This window comes from Triturus cristatus, chromosome 8 (assembly GCF_964204655.1).
Source record: "Triturus cristatus chromosome 8, aTriCri1.1, whole genome shotgun sequence".
NCBI lineage: Eukaryota > Metazoa > Chordata > Amphibia > Caudata > Salamandridae > Triturus > Triturus cristatus.
Window position 1 is genome coordinate 463,152,198 of NC_140591.1, and position 18,435 is coordinate 463,170,632.

The 18,435-nt window shown below is 41.8% G+C and overlaps 1 protein-coding gene across 5 annotated transcripts in view; it reads right to left on the reverse strand.

Annotated features, from left to right (window-relative positions):
- The window catches only part of RCBTB1 (RCC1 and BTB domain containing protein 1), a 440,760-nt gene that overhangs the window by 35,239 nt on the left and 387,086 nt on the right, over positions 1-18,435 (reverse strand). For 2 of the 5 annotated variants that reach the window (XM_085621921.1, XM_085621920.1), the window contains exon 12: positions 7,350-7,408. The exons of the other annotated variants lie outside the window; for them this stretch is intronic. In XM_085621921.1, the coding sequence (XP_085478047.1) occupies positions 7,358-7,408 (51 nt within the window). In that variant the 3' untranslated portion in view covers positions 7,350-7,357. The remainder of the gene's footprint in view (positions 1-7,349; positions 7,409-18,435) is intronic. 5 annotated transcript variants of the gene reach the window in all.

Genomic DNA, 18,435 nt, shown 5'->3' on the forward strand with positions numbered 1-18,435 from the left:
CTCGCGAAATTTTCAAAACTAATGGGGCGCTACGCTCCGCTCCTACTCTGAAAGTCTCAGGGGGGATTCGTCAAGCGGGGGCTGAGAAAAAAGGGGGGTCCCAAAACGCGTTTTCCCCATGCATTTTTCCATAGGACCTTTAGACACAGCTACAGCCCGAACGGCTGAACAGAATTACTTGAAATTTGGCAGAGAGGTAGTCCTCAGGTCAAGGAAGTGCCTTTTGTAGGTTTGGTGTAAATCTGTTCAGTAGATTCTGAGAAAATAGCCTTTAAATCAATATATATATCTGAGCCAGCTTACGGTGCGCTTACCGTACGCGTACGGTGACGTGCGCGAGCGCGATTCTGATTGGCTTTTAGATCTTAGTAAACATTCGAATCGGCCGAAACCAGGAAGCGGCGGCCGTCATTTTCTCTCTCGCACTCTGAGAGGTAGTCCTCAGGTCAAGGATGTGCCTTTTGTAGGTCTTGTAGGTCTGGTGTAAATCTGTTCAGTAGGTCCTGAGAAAATAGCATTTAAATCAATATATATATCTGTAAGCGTGCTCCGTGCGCTACCGTAAGCTTACCGTACGCGTACGGTGCCGTGCGCGAGCTCAATTCTGATTGGTGGTTACATGACTGTAAACATTCGAATCGGTCGAAATCAGGAAGTGTCGGCCGCCATTTTCTGTCTCTCGCACTGAGAAACAAAGGTGGGGAACGTGAAACGGGGGCAACGAAGAGAGTTGCAGACCCCCTAGTGTTTGTCAGGGGGTCCAAGAAGGGCCCAAAAGTACGAAAAATAAATTTAAAAATGTTAAAAAAAAATCGCGGGGTACGCGTACGGTAACCTTACCGTACGCGCACGGCAAAAAAAAAAAATAAAGAAGTAACAATCACATTTATTAAATAAATTAAAGGACCCACAAGGGAGAACAAAACAAAACAAATGTTACTGCGTAAAAAAAGGCGAGGCGTGCACGGCATGGACTGCGCAACGTGGGTGCTCGGTGCGCGAAGTGCACCGAGCGCCCACCGTGCGCGCAGGGTGTGCGCATAGTGAAAAACCAGAAAAAAAAAAAAAAAAAAAATACATAACTTAGCATTTAAAAAAACTGTACAAATTCACTGAAAAAACCATAGGTTTCACACATGTTATAGTTAGGAATTATCATTTACAAAACCTTGCAAATTCACTTAAAAAACCATAGGTTTCACACATGTTAGCTGTACATTTCACTCGTAAAAAACCAATGAAATTCCACATTATAGTTAGATCAGGTAACTATAACTTGCGCGACCGCAATCCACAATGTGTAATTTCAGATGTCATCATTGATGTCATGAGTGATGTCACTGACCATGTCATGAGTGATGTACTATGTGACGTCATCAGCAGTTTATTGTGGGCGCGCAAGTTATAGTTACCTGATCTAACTAGAACGTGGAATTTCATTGGTTTTTTACGAGTGAAATGTACAGCTAACTATAACATGTGTGAAACCTATGGTTTTTTTAAGTGAATATATCTATCTATCTATCTATCTATCTATCTATCTATCTATATATATATATATATATATATATATATATATATATATATATATATATATATATATATATATATATATATCAGATCTACCAGCTCCACCAGACTCGAAACTCGTGCTGACGCTTCAAGAAGTTGGTACACGAACCAGTATAAGGTGCAATTTTCTTTATTTGCCCAGAGCGTCTGCCATAACGTTTCGGCTCTCCAAGAGCCTTGATCACATATATATATATATATATACAAACCAGCGGTAACCTACTTGAGCCGCACTCGAGCTGAAATGAAAGGTTACCAGCCTTTAATGAAAGGTATGGACACAGTTCAACATGCGAAAAATTTAAAACAGCCTTATGTAGCCTGACGCGTTTCGAGAAGTGTTCTCTTCCTCAGAGGCGGGATAAGGTGCGTGCTTCGGCGAACGCTGACATCCCCTTAATTTATGCATGATGACACGCCCCCATTGGGGCTGCTCCATTGAGACAGTGTGCAAGCATTCTGGGAGTTGCAGTGTTCGTGATTCCTCCATTTGAATATGCGCACTCATTACTGTTCGTGACAATGCAGGCCCAAGGTGAGCCTCGGCAGATGAACGTGCCCTCAATCCTACATGACAGCTCCACATTGAGGGTGGTGAATCCAATCCTCGTGGCACCCTGAAATCCTGGGTTGGTGCGTTCTCGGCGGCTAGGCTGCCGCCTATTGATGCAAACCAGCGGTATATATATATATGAGATTGAGGTCCCATTGGGAATCACAAAAGGGAGGAGGGGTAAACAGATGCTGCAGCCTCATCATAACCGGTGATATAAATAACAAAGGCAGATCAGACAATCAAAAGGCCGAAAAATAACCTTTAACTGTTCCAAAACAAAGGTCTTGCAAGGAGAGAAAGAGAACAAAAAGCAGGACATCCGACAAATGGGTCTGGATTTGGGATGTGCTGTGCCAAACCACAAACTTATCCCAGTGACAGGCTTTTACTGTCTTTATTGAGGGATGCCTGGCTGCCAAGATGACATCAGCTAGCTCTGGAGGAGATCAAAATCATTCAACTGGTGCAGCTCAATCTCCAAGCAGAAAGGTGGAGACTGTGAAGGCTGCGGTGGAGAACTGACCTTTCTGCTGCAACAGCAGATCCTCCCAGACGGGCAGCCTGAATAGAGGGCAGATGCACAAGCCCAGGTGCTTTGGATACCGTTCTCTCCGTGCCAAGTCCGGCACCACAAGAATGACTTGGGCTGGGTCAGTCCTTATCTTCTTCAGAACTCGGGTCAGGAGTGGTATCGGTGGAAAGGTATACATGAGTCCCAAGTGCTACTCGAGGAAGAACAAGTCTCCTAGTGAGATGCACTTTGGAAACGCCAAGGTGCAGAAGTGCTGACATTGCGCGTTCTCAGCGGTGGGTAACAGATCGAGCTAAGGTTCTCTCCATTTACGGAAGAAACCTGCACCACCTCTGGGTGTAACTGCCACTCATAATCCGCTAGGCACCAACGACTGAGTCTGTCCACTCTGGAGTTCACCACTAGGGATATCCCTTGGCCAACCAGCCATTTCCAGAGGCATAAGGCCTCCTGGCACAGGGTCTGTGACCACGTCCTGTTTGCTGCAGTACTCCATGGTGACGGTGTTGCTCCAAGAGTACCTGTACCAACCTTCTCTTGATGGGTGGAAGAAGGTTTTCACAGCCAAGCAGATGGCCCTCCTCTCCAGAACATTGATATGGATCCTGGACTCTGATCTCCACCTCTCCCTTATGGCCGCCCAGGCCCAGGAGTGATGCATCGATTATCACTCTCTGCTCTGGGTTGGGAAGGGGGAGCGGTCTGCCGCTGACCCAGTTCTAGTCCAGTAAACACCTCGGCAGATCTTTTGCAGTGGCTTCCGTAACCTGGATTTTGTCAAAGAGGTCCCCTGAATGTTGGGCCCGCTGGGACTTCAGATCCACTTCATAGCCCTCAAATGCTTCCATGGGGTGCTTGTCCAGCAGGTTGCAGAAGGCCATCAGTCGTACCTCACTGAAATCCAGGACAGAGGCTGAAAGATCTGGCTCATAGCCTGAAATGTCCTGGACTCTTTTCTCAGTGGAAAAGGAATAAAACTGAACCATGTCCAGAATGGGTCAGATGACACAGAGAAACTGAGGTGTCAGGTGTAACTTTGGCACATTGATAGTGAACCCTAAATATGACAGGAGGTTCACCATAGTCTCGAGGTGGTTGACAAATTCCTGGGGTGAGCTCGCCAGAGGTTGAGGTAGGGGAATACTGGCACCGTGGACCTCCAAAGGTGAGCTGCCACCACTTTCATGACTAAGAGGGGCATTGGTGAGACTAAGGAGGAGCACATCGATTTGAAAACGCTCCACTCCCACCATGAACCGCAGGCAGCGCTGATGTGCCAGCAAGATGAGGATATGGAAAGAGACGACCTGAAGGTTCAAAGCCACCATCCAGTTTCCAGGGACCTGGGCCAAGGTGAGCAATTTGAATTTCTCCTTCCATAGGAAGGCGTGGAGAGGGTGCAAATCCAGAATAGGCCAAAGACCTCTGTCTTTCTTAGGCACCAGAAAGTAGCAGGAATAAAAACCACACCCTACTTCTCATGCTGGCACCCTCGCAACAGCCCCTTTGACCAAAAGTGCTTGCACTTCCTGCTGCAAAATGGTGAGATGGCCCTCCATAAGTTACTGGGTAACTGTGGAAGGTACGGCAGAAAAGAAAGTAAAGGGAAGGCATAACCTTTGCAAACAATTTGCAGAACCCACATGTCGGACGTGATTGCTTATCAACCCGGATAGAATTAGTAGATTCTGGCTACTACCAGGTGGCTGTGACCCTGTAGGGGTACACTAAGGAGGTTTGGCAGGTGGTGGACTGAGCAGCACAGACAGTAGGGCCGGTGGGCACCTTGGCCTCTCATGCAAAACTCCTTTGTTCCCTACGGGGGCAGGACAGGCTAGTGGTACAGGATGCTTCCGCCAAAACATTGGAATGGAGGAATTGTTGTGGGTGGCAAGGTGGGGCAGATAGGCCCAGAGAACGAATGTTGCTCTACTCTCGTAGAAGCGTTAAAGGGTAGAGCTTGCCTTGTCCCCAAAAAGGCAAGTCCCATCGAATGACATGTCTATCAGGGAGAGCTCCCGTTGGCTAAGAACCCAATCGATCGCAGCCATGCACGGTGACAAATGGCAATGATGGTCTATAGCTTGCCCAACGGAGTGGGTGGTGTCGAAGCCACACATATTTGTGAGATTGGCCACATCACAAACATTTTGAATTCCCTATGAAAGGACAGGGTGAAACTCTTCCATACATCAGGGTGGACTTGTGACCCCGAGTTCCAAAGGGTGTGGATATAATGGCCCTTTAAACAGCAGGTGTTGATCAGTCGCAGGGCCAAACTGGCTGAGGAGAAGAGATACATCTCAAACATCTCGACTTGCTTTGATTCCCTGGCAGGGAGAGTGGTGGTAAAATTGTTAGTGTTGGTCTGGTTTCAGTGAGGGGCAATGCGACAAAAAGGGTGTGTCATCTGGAGCAGGAAGATAGCATCTGGTAATTTGTCTGTCAACTAGAAGGCCAGTGCAAGGCTTGGTCCGAGCATTGAGGAGGGCCTTAATGAAAAGGAGAAGGGGTTCAGAAGCAGCCTGGCCCGGTTGTATGCTGGTTTTCATAACCATGATGGGGAGGTGGCGGTCGAGGACCTTAGCTGCCCTAAGCATTACCATGGTGTAGGAGGCAGATTTTTCCATGGCAGGGACGGGAGGAGATAAAAGGGCAGTCTCCAGGTAGGTATCTAGGCCACTAGCGTCCTGCAAGTCCTCATGCCAATTATCCTCGGCATAGGGTTGAGCGAACTCAGCACTTTGGTCACAGCAATTATTGAAGTCAATCCCAATAAGGGGAATATAGCGAATATTGCCTGCCTTGTGGTAAAGCGAGAACAGAGACTGGTGCCTCAGTTGGATCCAGGCAGGTGTTGGTCGAAGTCGGACCTTAGGGCGGTGAGGTCAATGTACCTGGGCCTGGCCTGACTGTGGGCACTGTAACAGACACTGAGGGCAGGAGTGGGCCAGAGGGTCCAGCTTGCGCAGAGGGTGAAAGTCCAGATGGAGGGCCTCTCGGCTCAATGGGGCCTGGAGGTGCACCAGAGGGAGTTGGTAGTTATCTGAAGAGCTGGAACATAGCAAGCCGAGTTCTGTTCCATTACACTAATCCCACTCCCCTGACGAAGATGATCTGGAGCAGCATTGCAGAAAGCCCTGGAAACTTGGGTTGTGCTAGAACCAGCAACAGGAATACTCTTAAGTGGACCGACTTCAAGAGTGGGAGTGAGGCGGTTGGCCCCCCTCACGGTCTTTGTCAGGGGAGTGGGAATAGTGTGAAGGAAAAGAACTTGACTTCTTATGCGCTTACTGGAAGACGTAGAGCACCACATAGACCGGCTGGTAGAGCAGCTCTGTTGACTCCTGGGAACAGAATCAAGCCTTAGATTTGGAGAGGGGCTTGGAACAGTTTTGACATTGTGTCTTCTTGTGCGTGGCGACAAAATTTAGCCTTGTGCTCCCTGATGGCCTTCAGGTTTATTGACGCACAGTTTTGGCAGGTCTTGTAATCGTGGCCTGAACACAGAACCTACAGACAAACCTGTTGGGCATTTGTCACAGTCATCTGCTTTTGACAGTCCTTTTAGGGTTTAAAATCTTTTGTCTTAGGGGGTGACATTGCCGCTGCACACTGGAAGGCTTGTAAGAAATGATGGCAATTGAAAAGTCGATGAGAGAAGCTCCAGATCCATGTCTGGTGGTATCAGTGCGGAGCTGCACGGTGCCATCTTTTAGCACGCATAGGTACTATGGAAAAAGTTTCCATATCCAATCTGACACCTGGGGAATATACAAAAGGTGAGGAATCTGCGGCTAGAAATTCAGGAGATAGAATTTAAGCCAAGGTCAACTTCCAAAGATCTTGCTAGCGCTCCTTAATCCTTAAAAACACATGGGAAACCATGGGTGCATCAGTATTCACGAGAGACCCATTCTTGACCCAAACTTCGGTAGCACCCTGCAAAGGAGAGGCAGCAGCTAGGTGTCAGACCCAAACCTTGGAAACCAGACTAAGCATGGTTTGATTAAATTGGAGACACCACCAAATTATATTAGTCAAATTCCATGAGAAAAAAATAGAGTAATAGAAGTCCCAAACGTGCCACCTTGCAGTAACTTCAGAGCATTCTGTGATAAATAAGACAAATGTTGAAGCAGATAATGAATACAAAATGTGCAAGCCAACTTATTTGTCACTTTTTTGACTAGAGATGCCAGCAAAGAATATGAAACAAAGAAACAAAGCGAAAAATAACTGTAAGTCAGTCGAATGGATACAGATAGAGGTGCTAAGGGATGATGATAAACAAAAGAAGAACTTTTAGATGAAGTTGGGAAACTTAGAAAGACTTTACAGGTTTAAAAGGACTGCCATTATTTTATTCTTAAACTGAAAAAAATGGTTGTTTTTTGTTGCTAGACAAATTTTGGCACTCTGGCCTTAAAATTCATTAGAATAAGGAGTTTCTTACTTTGTTTCCTTTCTCTGTACTAGCACAACTAAACCAAAATCTCCATTTCTAGAGGGTCAATTGTGTAAATTGAAGTCCAAATCCAAGCAGTATGTTGGACTCTCACATTACTAAGAGTCTAACCCAACAATCTTGGTTCGGGAAGACACATTGGTAACATAAAAAGTATTTGCCACATCATCACCTCAGAGTGTCTTCCACCAAACAGTACAGCAAGAACAAGTTACACTTACCTGTAATGTCAGAGCTCCCATTTCCGCTCCTTACATGGGGTACAACCATTTCTATCCCCCTACAATGACAGGAGGAATCAGGAGACATTCTAAGTCTTAGAATACAATATGTGAAGTGTGTAAAGCATTGCATTCTGTATCTTATCACGGCATAAACGGCACCTGCCTTTCATCACCACTCCTGCTGCCCACAAAACAAAATAAATTAAGCTATACAAAGTGTTCTGAAGCCTAGGAGGGACGAAAGAGTGTGCAGACACTTGCACTGTGCTATGCCTGAACAGTGTTGTCAAAGTAGGTGACATATGTAATAACCATCATGCCTACAACCCAGATTTATTTCAATCCTGAAAGGGGGGATTTGGGAAACTATCACAATATTAAAATAACATGCAACTGCCCCTGTAGCCTTTCCATAACCACCAAACACTGGTAGGGAACTCAGTTCAATGTACCCACTGAAAGATGTTAATACCAAATGTACAACAGTTCAATTATTGGGATGAACATTTGTTCAGAAGTACATGCCTAGTCTATAAGAATTATTTGCCTTGTACATGCATGAAACCCTACTAAGGGAATGTAAATAGCCATAATGAATGACACAATTAATGACGCTAAAATTAAAACATCTTTCTATCATTTTCTCCTTAATTTTAAGTGTCCAGATTCTCATAGTAATTTACATAAACTAAAACTGTCAAGTTTAAATTAGGGGCACAAAAAAGTTGTTACATCGCCACTCAGAACTAGACAATCAGACAAATATACACAGGTCATCACAAAAAGCCCTACACCTGTCACCAGAGCACAAACAAAATAAAGAATGGGATACACATTTTGTACATTTTTAATGTAGGTAATAAAGTGTTTCTTCAAATTCAAAACATGATTATCTCCTCATGAGCCGAATAAGTGCTGTTAGACCATTAAACGTGGCCTCAAAGTATTTTCCGAATATGAACTTAGTGACATCCACAAAAGCCCAGATTACTTACCAACAATTTCCATTACTCCCGCACTTTCACATCCAAGAAATGGTTGATCTGCCCAACCCATTACAGTTAGTAAAAAGGTTTGTCAACTCCAGAAACCTTGCAAGCATACCCTGGCAATATATGGATGGATGGCCAATTTTCAGGGTGGGTGGATGGGGCACAGGAGTAGAAAACATGGAGAATGGTTCTAAAATAATCAAGGCTCCAATCCCACAAATCTTGTCCTTGACGGAGTCCTTACTAATGAGGTTTACCGAAGTAGAGACGCCCAAGTCAATGAACCAAGGACTTGATAAAGGCAATACTAAGTAAACTGCCGAATGGTACGAAACAGTGCAAGACTACGGGTGCAATTCCTCATTCATAAAGCCTTCAGGTCGACTGTCCAGTCAAACTTCAGTCTAACATTGAAGGACTCCTGGAACACTACTGATTTTCTAGATAGTTGCTCCTTCATAAATCAAATTCTCTTATTTTACAGCCCATAATAAAGGAGAAGCATTGGACCTGATCTGCTCTTAAGAAACCAGATGCAGAAGGGAGGAATGTGGATACTCAACTGGAATACCAGACAGAGAAACTGAAAAACAGAACCAGTGCCTGGGTAGCCTATAAAGTTGGGGTGTACGGAATTTGTGTAATTTTCTTTTGTGCTCTTAAGGGGAGGGGTGATGGGACGAGTAACTGAACTGTAATGTTGTCTAGTTCCTAAAATCAATCAATAAATATAATAAAATATATATATTTTTAATTATTTCATGCTCTTAAAGCAAAATCCATATTTGCATCAATTTTGGCGGGGGATGCACTTCGCAGTAAAAACGTTGTGCAAAAAAGAACAACTGTAACAAACAAGAGCTGCTTGCATTCCCTGTCTTTGCACTGTTCTTACACAACAGGATTTTTTCACCTCAATTTCTGGCATAATTTTAAGCAAAAAGCAACACACCAGAAATTACACCAGCATAATTTAAATATCACGCAGGCCTATTATAATGACTGCCAGACTCCTTTCTGCCCAGTCATCGTTGATCATTACCAAAAAAGAACAAATTCAGCATAAGTGGTGCACATTTGAGAAAGTTTATATAACTATCCAGACAACAAAGGCACCCCTGCCCCCAATTTAATTAGCCTGGAGTCCAAAGTTGAGGGCAAAGTTCCCGCTCTTTCCATCTTAAAAACATGTCACTGAAAATAGGAGACGCTTTTCTTTCCCTGGGAATTTGTCTCATCATTTACCACTTTTGTGTGATTACCCTAGACCCACGAGGAGTGTTCTGTTGATGTAAACCTCAAGGTAAGTCTACTTCGGAACAAGCGTTGACTGAGGATAGCTTCTACTGGGCACCATTGAGTTTTGAGTGCAGAACCATGAACTGAGATAGAGAACTAGAATTCCCATGAGCTCATAACTCAAAAGGCAGGTGGGTAAACTAGGGATCTAGCATGTACAAAAAAACAGAAAACCTAGAACGATAAACACATGTTTACACGTGCCTTGACTACAGGCATTGGCGAACCAGGTCATGCTGATATTTCTTAAGGACGAATAGGAGTTAGGCACGTTTACTGTTGTCACATCCACATGAACTGTACAAGTGCTTGTCCTCCATATATACATTAGGACTGTGCAGGTGAATTATTGCTGGGGGACAGAAAATTACATACACAATTTGGTTCAGCTTAAGAGCAATGTGTAACTGGTTGGGCAACGATTTGACACCAATCATCCTGTGGTTAATACTCCATATGATATTGGCTGCCTTGTTTTTGTAATTTGTATTCTGTATTTTGGTCCTGTGTTTGTTTAATAAATGCTTTTAAATACTTTATTGTGCAACTTGTATGGTTATTTCAACCGGATAAAGTAGTCTGACAGATTGAATGCCTGTGTAGGTGGCACAGATATAGAACAGTTCAACAAATCCTGGGACGTCTGAAGAGCGTTACCCACCAAACACAATATCACAGTGAAGGGACCAGGACCCCCAGCAAAATAATACGTGGAAAGAGACTATGTGAGACTGGAGAACTTGATATAATAATTTCAGATTCCTATGTCTATCATCATCCTGAAACCTACAGATTCTCTGTCACCAGAAGCCAAGGCAGAACTCGCAGATTTCTTAGTCTAATGGGACCAAGACTTTCCAGTGAGCAGTTTCCTGAAACTCACTGAGCCATCTTAGCTACAGAATTGGTGTGGGCAGAGACACAGTATATTATGAACTCTGCAGCAATATCTTCCAAACTAAAAGACGATAATGTACACCAGTTCCCCTGAAGAAGCATAAGGATAATTCAACTGGCTGTGCTCTCCGGACGCAACGTTTTAGGGGGCATCACATAGTGCTGTAATGCCTCCACTAACTTACCAGGTTTGCCCATTTGCTCATTCTTCATGCTATTTATTTATAAAGGGCTGACAAATGGAATTGGAGTGAAGTAGCAAAGCTACACCATTTGATTTCTGAATGAAGAGGAACACTTTAGTCTCTTAATGTTTATTGAGACCTCACTCCTACAACAGGCAGCAATGGTCATGCAGACCTAAACAGGGCAGGGCGAATATCACTGTGACTCAGTGGCCATCTCTCACTTCCACCAATGTCACCCCTTAACCCTTTAGAAAGAAGCTCTGTCAGTGTGCTACTTTCCATGTGGTTCAGTGATGCCTGTGGAGCCTCAGACAAAAGCTCCTTGGTCATCACTATTATATTGCGGTTTTGTTTTTGTACATTGATCTAATACAGAAAAACACATGCAGCATTGATAGTTTTTCAATGGAGGACTTGTGGTTACTATGGATGGCTTGTAGAGAGATGAAAAAGGGGCCAGGGAAAAAGAAAATCCTTCTTAAGGAGACTACCTTACCCCTTGAGTATCATATGAAGGCTCCAGTGTCTGCACAAAACTACATAAATCATATGGATACCATGAAACAAAGTGCAGCATCACTGAAGATAGACCCCTCAGAGCTGAAACATTATGTTTAAAAAGGTGGTCAAAATGTAAAAGTACACAAGTGTGGGATTTTTGCTCATGTGTAATGGGATTGAGTATAGTCTGAGAAGCTCCCAGAAACATGCAAGCAACATGGTGGCCCTGTTCTATGGTGTATGTACCAGTGCAACCTTCTCCCCTCACTAAAAGAAAAAGTCAAGCCGATAATGTACCGATATTCTAAATCATGAGAATTCTAGGGCACAGTTTCCTTAGTTTACCAAGGCAGCTTGTTGGCAGGAAGAAGCGATCTGCAAAGCTGTTCCGGTCAGCAGTCCCCGTTAGGTCAAATACTTCAGGGGTATCATCAACAATATTGTAAAACAATGCAGAATCTGAGGCATAGCCAATCACTGTCTCATTAATGCTGGGAAGAAATGCCCTGCCCAGACTTCCTTCTCTGCAGTCTGCCTCTTGCTATATGGTGCGGGGATATCTTATGTTGAAAATCATTCCTCAAACTTCACCAAAACGATTCTTTGATTACATTTTCAGAAAATGAATGAAAGCCGTAACCGAGAACCAGAGAAACTGCATCCAGATATAAGATGTAAAAACGAGAACATTTCTGGGAAAGACCCTTTCCTTCTGTAGCACTAATGGGTGTGCAGAGAAATAGTCACAGGAACCTTATTTGTTTGCTTTTAAGTGAACTTTTTTCAGAAGAGCAAACCACCACACCAAGTAAGGACTGGGACATGGAGGCAAAAACTGCCAATGCAGGGACTAGAAAGACACATATGTGGGGACAGAGCTCATAGGTACTAATTCCCAAATGTTGTACTTTAGCTGACTTGAAGACCAACAAGTGGTTTATTATATGTACAAATACAAAAGAAAATACGCCTTAGAAACTCTAAAACAAACCTCATGAAAAAGTATCAGGGACAGATAATTAACACTTATATATCTGGACACCCAGTTTGTGACTCACAGGTTTGTGGCTAATCGGCAACAATATCACCCTACAACTTTTAACATGTCTGCTCCTGCAAAGACCGTGACTAAATGTGTTTTTTTCACCGAGGGTATGAGGAGACAACACATCCAAAATTATTGGTTTTGTAGGGTAAGGAGTTTCCACATGGAGAAAACAAATCTGGCTGTGGAGAAAACATTGTCATGACTCAAAAGTGGTATTCCTCCGCCTGCTGAAATGTACACCTATTAGATTTCTATATGCTATAACATTTTCACATAAAAGTGTGTGGTGATCTGGCATACATTCCATCATGGTACTATGTCATTGGAATGTAGAATGTACTGGGTGAGGCTGCAGTGGAAAGATTCCAGGTTTCACAGTTACTCTGGGACTGCAGCAGCTGTGGCTAATAAACATATTACTTGAAGTATTCAACTCTCCTACTCTTTACTCCACAATACTTCACTACAATTTGGCGACGATTTAGCCACAGCAAAGGATCCACGCATCAAGAAACATTTCTCTAAAGAAGAAATCAAAGAAAAGAAGACAGCCCAGAGAAGTAGGCACCGCACCTACCAGAAAAGACAGGCTTGTATATTTCAAATTACACTTGACAATTAAGCGCAAGATTTTCGTTTTCAACTAAGCGCAGGAGCGTAGCTAACCAAGAAATTAAAGACTCTCTCACTGAAAAGACTTTAAGCCATTTTAAAGTATGTCAAGCTAATTAACTCGCCGCATTTAAACAGTGTCGAATAATTTATGTTTTTGGAATTCAACAGTAACTTTTCTCTTCGTTATATGGGATTGACATTTTTGAGTATCTGTGTATTATCCAAGACAGCAATCAGCCTTTAGGGAAAGGCGAAACAATTTCAATACCATTGCGTTGTATCTACCTGAATATAAAATATTAATGAGGATCGAAGAGATTACCAAAAACGTGTAATTAGACAAACTAAACAAGCGCGAGGCAGTCACGAACTGGTTGTTTAAAAGTAAACATATCGTCCGTGTACATCCAACCAGGCTGCCATTGTTTAAAGTAGCGAGAGAAGCACGAGACTGACATCACTTTAAAAACAAACACGAGATTGGCTTCGCATCACTCAATTCAACCGCGCGCTTGTGTCAATCCCATTATCTAGATTCACTGAAGTGTGAAGGGAAATCCAAAGCCGATCCCATTCAAGTGTCAATAAATCAAGCCCCGTGTCAGAAGTTACTGAAACGTGAAGGGAAACGCTAAGTAAATAACTCTCGGTGCGAACGAAGGATTTAATTTGAAAGCCTCGTAACAAAAGGAAACGTACTCGTTCATGCGCGTTAAGGCTAACATGAAAGCTTAATTAAAGCCTTCTGCAGTGCGCGCGAGAAACAACACAAGTTCAAACTGGAAAATTGTGTTCTAGGAGTAATTGAAGAAAAGAATTACTCACTTCATCTTTCACCAACCTGGGTATAATAAAACGTGTTCATCTCGTTTTACCGGTTCAAACCTTAAAAAAAAAAAAGAGAGAACACAGAAGAAGGACCAACCAAAACTTCAATACCAACAACTAGAATGCTGACTTGTCTTTAATAGGAAAGCAAAAAGGAAGTTGTTTTCTCTGAGACTCAAAGACATACACGGTTTATATTAGATGCACACTAAATTTAACACCAAAGAGAAAAATAACAAGAACATTTTTTTTTTTTAATTCTTTTTCTTTTCTTCAAAGACTTAAGGATCTCCAATTATTTTTTTTTTTAAAAACACGAAAAGTCAGAAGCAACACAACAATAATTTTCTAATGTATATAATTAACAAAAGAACATTTTGGGAAGAAATTGCACGTCCGTGATGTGCACACGTTAAGGTTTTTGACAATATTATTTTTTTCTTATTTTTAAATGGTATAATTTTTACTCTCATTTAAAGAAATATTTCAATTGTATTTATCCAGTAATTTATGCAAATTCTATATCTGGTTCAAAAAATTGGATAGCGATATTGTTCAAAATTTAAACGCAATGGCAACTATGCAAAATGTTGGTGCTCCACCTCCTTTCCTCCAAACTCCTGGAGATCCACCTGTACCTTGGAGAAATTGGTATAGGGCTTTTACAAAATATTTAGGAGCTATAGGTGGTAATAGATATCGACCAGAGCGTAAAAGATTCCTATTGGAACACAATTTAGGATTCGAGGGTCAATCTATTTATGAACATCTTCCACCGTATGTTACTCCTCATGGTCAAGAAGATTTAGATGAATTCGAATTAGCTGTTACGAAATTGGAGAAAAAAAATTGACGTTCAACCCAGTTTAATTGTTAACAGACATAAGTTTTTCATAAGAGAGCAATTGCAGGATGAATCTATAGATACTTATATAGCGGTGTAACGTATGTTGGCTGCTGAGTGTGAATTTGAAAACTTTACAGACCAGCTTATACGGGACCAAATAGTAGTACGTTGTTGGGATAAAAAAGTACAAGAAAAACTCCTCACGATGAGAAACCCAAATCTGAAAGCACTTAGAGAATTCACTCGCAAAGAAACTAGTGGTGTGTCTGTGGTAAAAGAAAGCATACTTGCAAAAGAAAATACGAATGAAAGCACAGTTTCAAAACAAAATAGTAGCTTTAAAAAAATTTCGAAGAAAAAAGAGTCAAAGAATAATTTTTTCCAACAAAAGAATATTTGTTTTATATGTGGTAATACTAGGCATGGACCTACTAGCAGACCATGCCCTGCAAAAAATGTGAAGTGCAAAGTATGTAACAAAATGGGGCATTTTGCAAAGGTTTGTCAGACACCTAGAGATAGAATTAATGCAGTACAAGATGGAGATGTATTTGACAGTTCAGACGAAGAACAAAATTGTACAAGAGGAGTCAGAGACATGATTGTTGTAGTACAAGATGAGGAGTCTGATTGTATAGATCCGTATGAACACATTGAGGTAGATGGTAAAGATCTTAGACTTCACATTGATTCTGGTGCTAGAATGACGATGATAACTGATGAGTTGTATGATGAAGTATGGGGTAAACGCATGTTGTTTCCTCCAGATAGGAACCCAGTCACGTATGATGGAAGAAAAATTGAATTGTCAGGATGTTTTGAGTGTCAACTCAAATTCAAGGATCGTAGCATTTTTGGAAAGGTATACGTGGCTAAGAAAGGTTTAAATATTCTTGGATGGTATCACCAAGGTCTTTTTGGGATGACTCTTAGACCTGGGAGAGATGTACAAGTTTCATTAGTAACTGATGGTGAGGAAAATAGAGAGGTTTTTGCAGGAGGTGAGAACAATATCAAATGGGTTGAGAAGTTTCCTACAGTGTTTGGTGACAAGTTCGGTAAAATCAATGGATTCAAACATAAGATTAAGGTCCAAGAGGGTGTTACTCCTGTGAAACACAAATTGAGAAATGTACCATTCAGTGTACGTTAAGACTTGGCAAATATTCTTAAAAGAATGTGTGATGATGGTGTAATAGAACCAATAGAATCATCTTTATGGTTAAGTCCATTAGTTATCACAAGGAAAAAAAATGGGCAATTGAGAGTGTGTGTTGACTTAAGAAGTTTAAACAAAGTAATTTGGGTTGACTCACACCCACTGCCTAGGATTGACGACATCATAAGTACATTTTCAGGTGCTAGGTTATTTTCGAAAATTGACCTAGCATCTGCTTATCATCAAGTGGTACTTGAGGAATCATCACGGCATTTAACAGCTTTTGTTTCTCCAATGGGTTCCAACCAAATTTAAAAGAATGCCATTTGGCCTCGCATCGGCTGCAGCTGTTTTTCAACGGGTGTTGGAGAACGTACTGAAAGGAATTAAAGGAGTAGTAACCTTCCAGGACGATATTTTAATAGCGGGTGAAGATCAGCTTAGTCATGACAAACGTATGGGTGCTGTATTAGAAAGATTTAAAAAATTTGGTGTTGTGGCCAATCGGGGGAAATGTGAATTTTCTAAGACTACAATAGAATATCTAGGTCATGTAATTTCGTAGAAAGGGGTAGAACCTAGACCTGGCTTAGTAGATGCTATTACCAAAGCACCTACGCCTAAGTCTAAAGAGAATGTGGCTTCTTTTTTAGGGCTTTGTGAATTCTATTCAAAATTTATTCAGAATTTTTCAGCGAAAACTGTAAAGCTGAGGGAATTGTTAAAGAAAGACATAAAATTCTCTTGGGAAGAGAAATGTCAAGTTGAGTTTGAAGGGTTGAAAAAGGAAATAATTTCTGCCGGAGTTCTTGCACCATTTGATCCCTCACAAGAATGCATTATTACCGTGGATGCCAGCAATGACGGTCTTGGTGCTACCATTGCTCAGATGAAAGGGAAAATTGAAGTAACAATTGGGTTTGCTTCAAGGTCTTTGAGGTCTAATGAAAAAAATCTTCTCTGTTATTGAAAAAGTACTTTTGAGTTGTTGTTGGGCGGTTGAAAGATTTAAATGTTTTATTTGGGGAAGGAAATGTGTACTTAAAATTGACCACAAACCTTTAGTTAGCATTCTAAGTGGGACAGCTATCAAAGATCACACCCCTAGAATAGCAAGATTGAGCTCTAAACTCCTACAGTATAATTTCTCAATTGAATACATCCCAGGCGGTAAAAACATATGGGCAGACTACTTATCTCGCTCACCCCTAAGTTTCACTGATTATTCTGAAAACTGTGAGGAAAACGATGAAGAATGTTTAATTGCTAGTATCGATATTTGCTATGACACTACATTTAATGAACGTGAATGGTTGGATGAATCTTCTAAAGATATAGAACTGGATAGTGTCAGGGAGTATGTCATGAGTGGGTGGCCTAAAGAGAAAAATCTGCCTCAAAATTTACAACCTTATTTCAAAGTGTCAGATGAACTATCCATTGAAGAAAAGGGGATGCTTGTACGGGGGGATAAATTCATTCCACCTGTATCATTAAGGGAAAGGATTATTTTGTATGGTCATGAGGGACATCTGGGACAAACTATAACCAAAAGGAAAATTAGAGATAGTTATTGGTGGCCTGGAATGGACTCTGCCATTGTAGCAAGTGTTCGGGGATGTGTTATCTGTGCTTCTAGGTCTTCAAACAGAAGTAGTTCCATTACAACTCGTTGAATTACCTAACACAGTTTGGTCAAAGATCGCCATAGATTTTATAGGTCCTTTTGGCTCTCTTCCACGGAAATTAAGATTTGCCATTGTAGTTGTAGATTACTACAGCAAGTGGTGGGAAGTGAAATTTGTAGAAGAACCAAATACTGTTAGCGTTGTCAAGTTCTTGAAAAATCTGTTTTTAAGGGAAGGTTTTCCTAAAGAAATTGTATCGGACAACGGTGCCCAATTTGTTTCTAAGGAAATGAAGAGTTTCCTTAGCAACAATGCTATCAGACACAAATGTGTTGCTTTATATCACCCACAAGCCAATGGTCTGGTAGAAAAAATGAATCGCACACTAGTTGAGTGTATACAATGGGCAATTCAAAACAAGTTTGATGTTTGCAACTCTGTTGAAGAAATGATGTGGTCACATAGATGTTGTCCAAATGCTGTCACAGGTATCACACCATTTGAATTGTTACGAGGACGTCCACCTGCCTCAAAATTGTGCCCTGCATGGTTAAGAGAGTGTCAACACAAAAGTGATCATTTGTTAAATATGGACAAAATTGTGAGACCAAAAGTTGAAGTTTTTCAAGGAAAAATGAAAAGCCATTACGACACTACCCACAGAGTTAGACCTGTTGAAAGTAAACTATGTGTAGGAGACTGGGTTCGTATCAAGGACCCCAATCCTGTTCCCAAGGGAATGTCAAAATGTAAACTTGCTGTCAGAATTGAGGTTGTGACTAGGAATGCAGTGAAAACTAGCAAAAATGAATGGTGGAATAGGGGAAGGGTGGTGAAGGTGGATAGTCACGATGCTCTTTCACACGATTCTTGTCTTTCACCCAAACCGTTTTTGCATTCTCGTGTTCCTTCACCTTCCTCTTCCGACATTGTTGTTTCTGAATCAAAGTGTTTCTCTTATCCTGAACTCGAGCGTAGAAGTAATAGGCGGAATGTTATCAAACCTTTAAGATATCGTGATTGATGTTCATTTGTATTAATTATCAGATGTTTACGTATGTATTGATGTATTTACGCTATG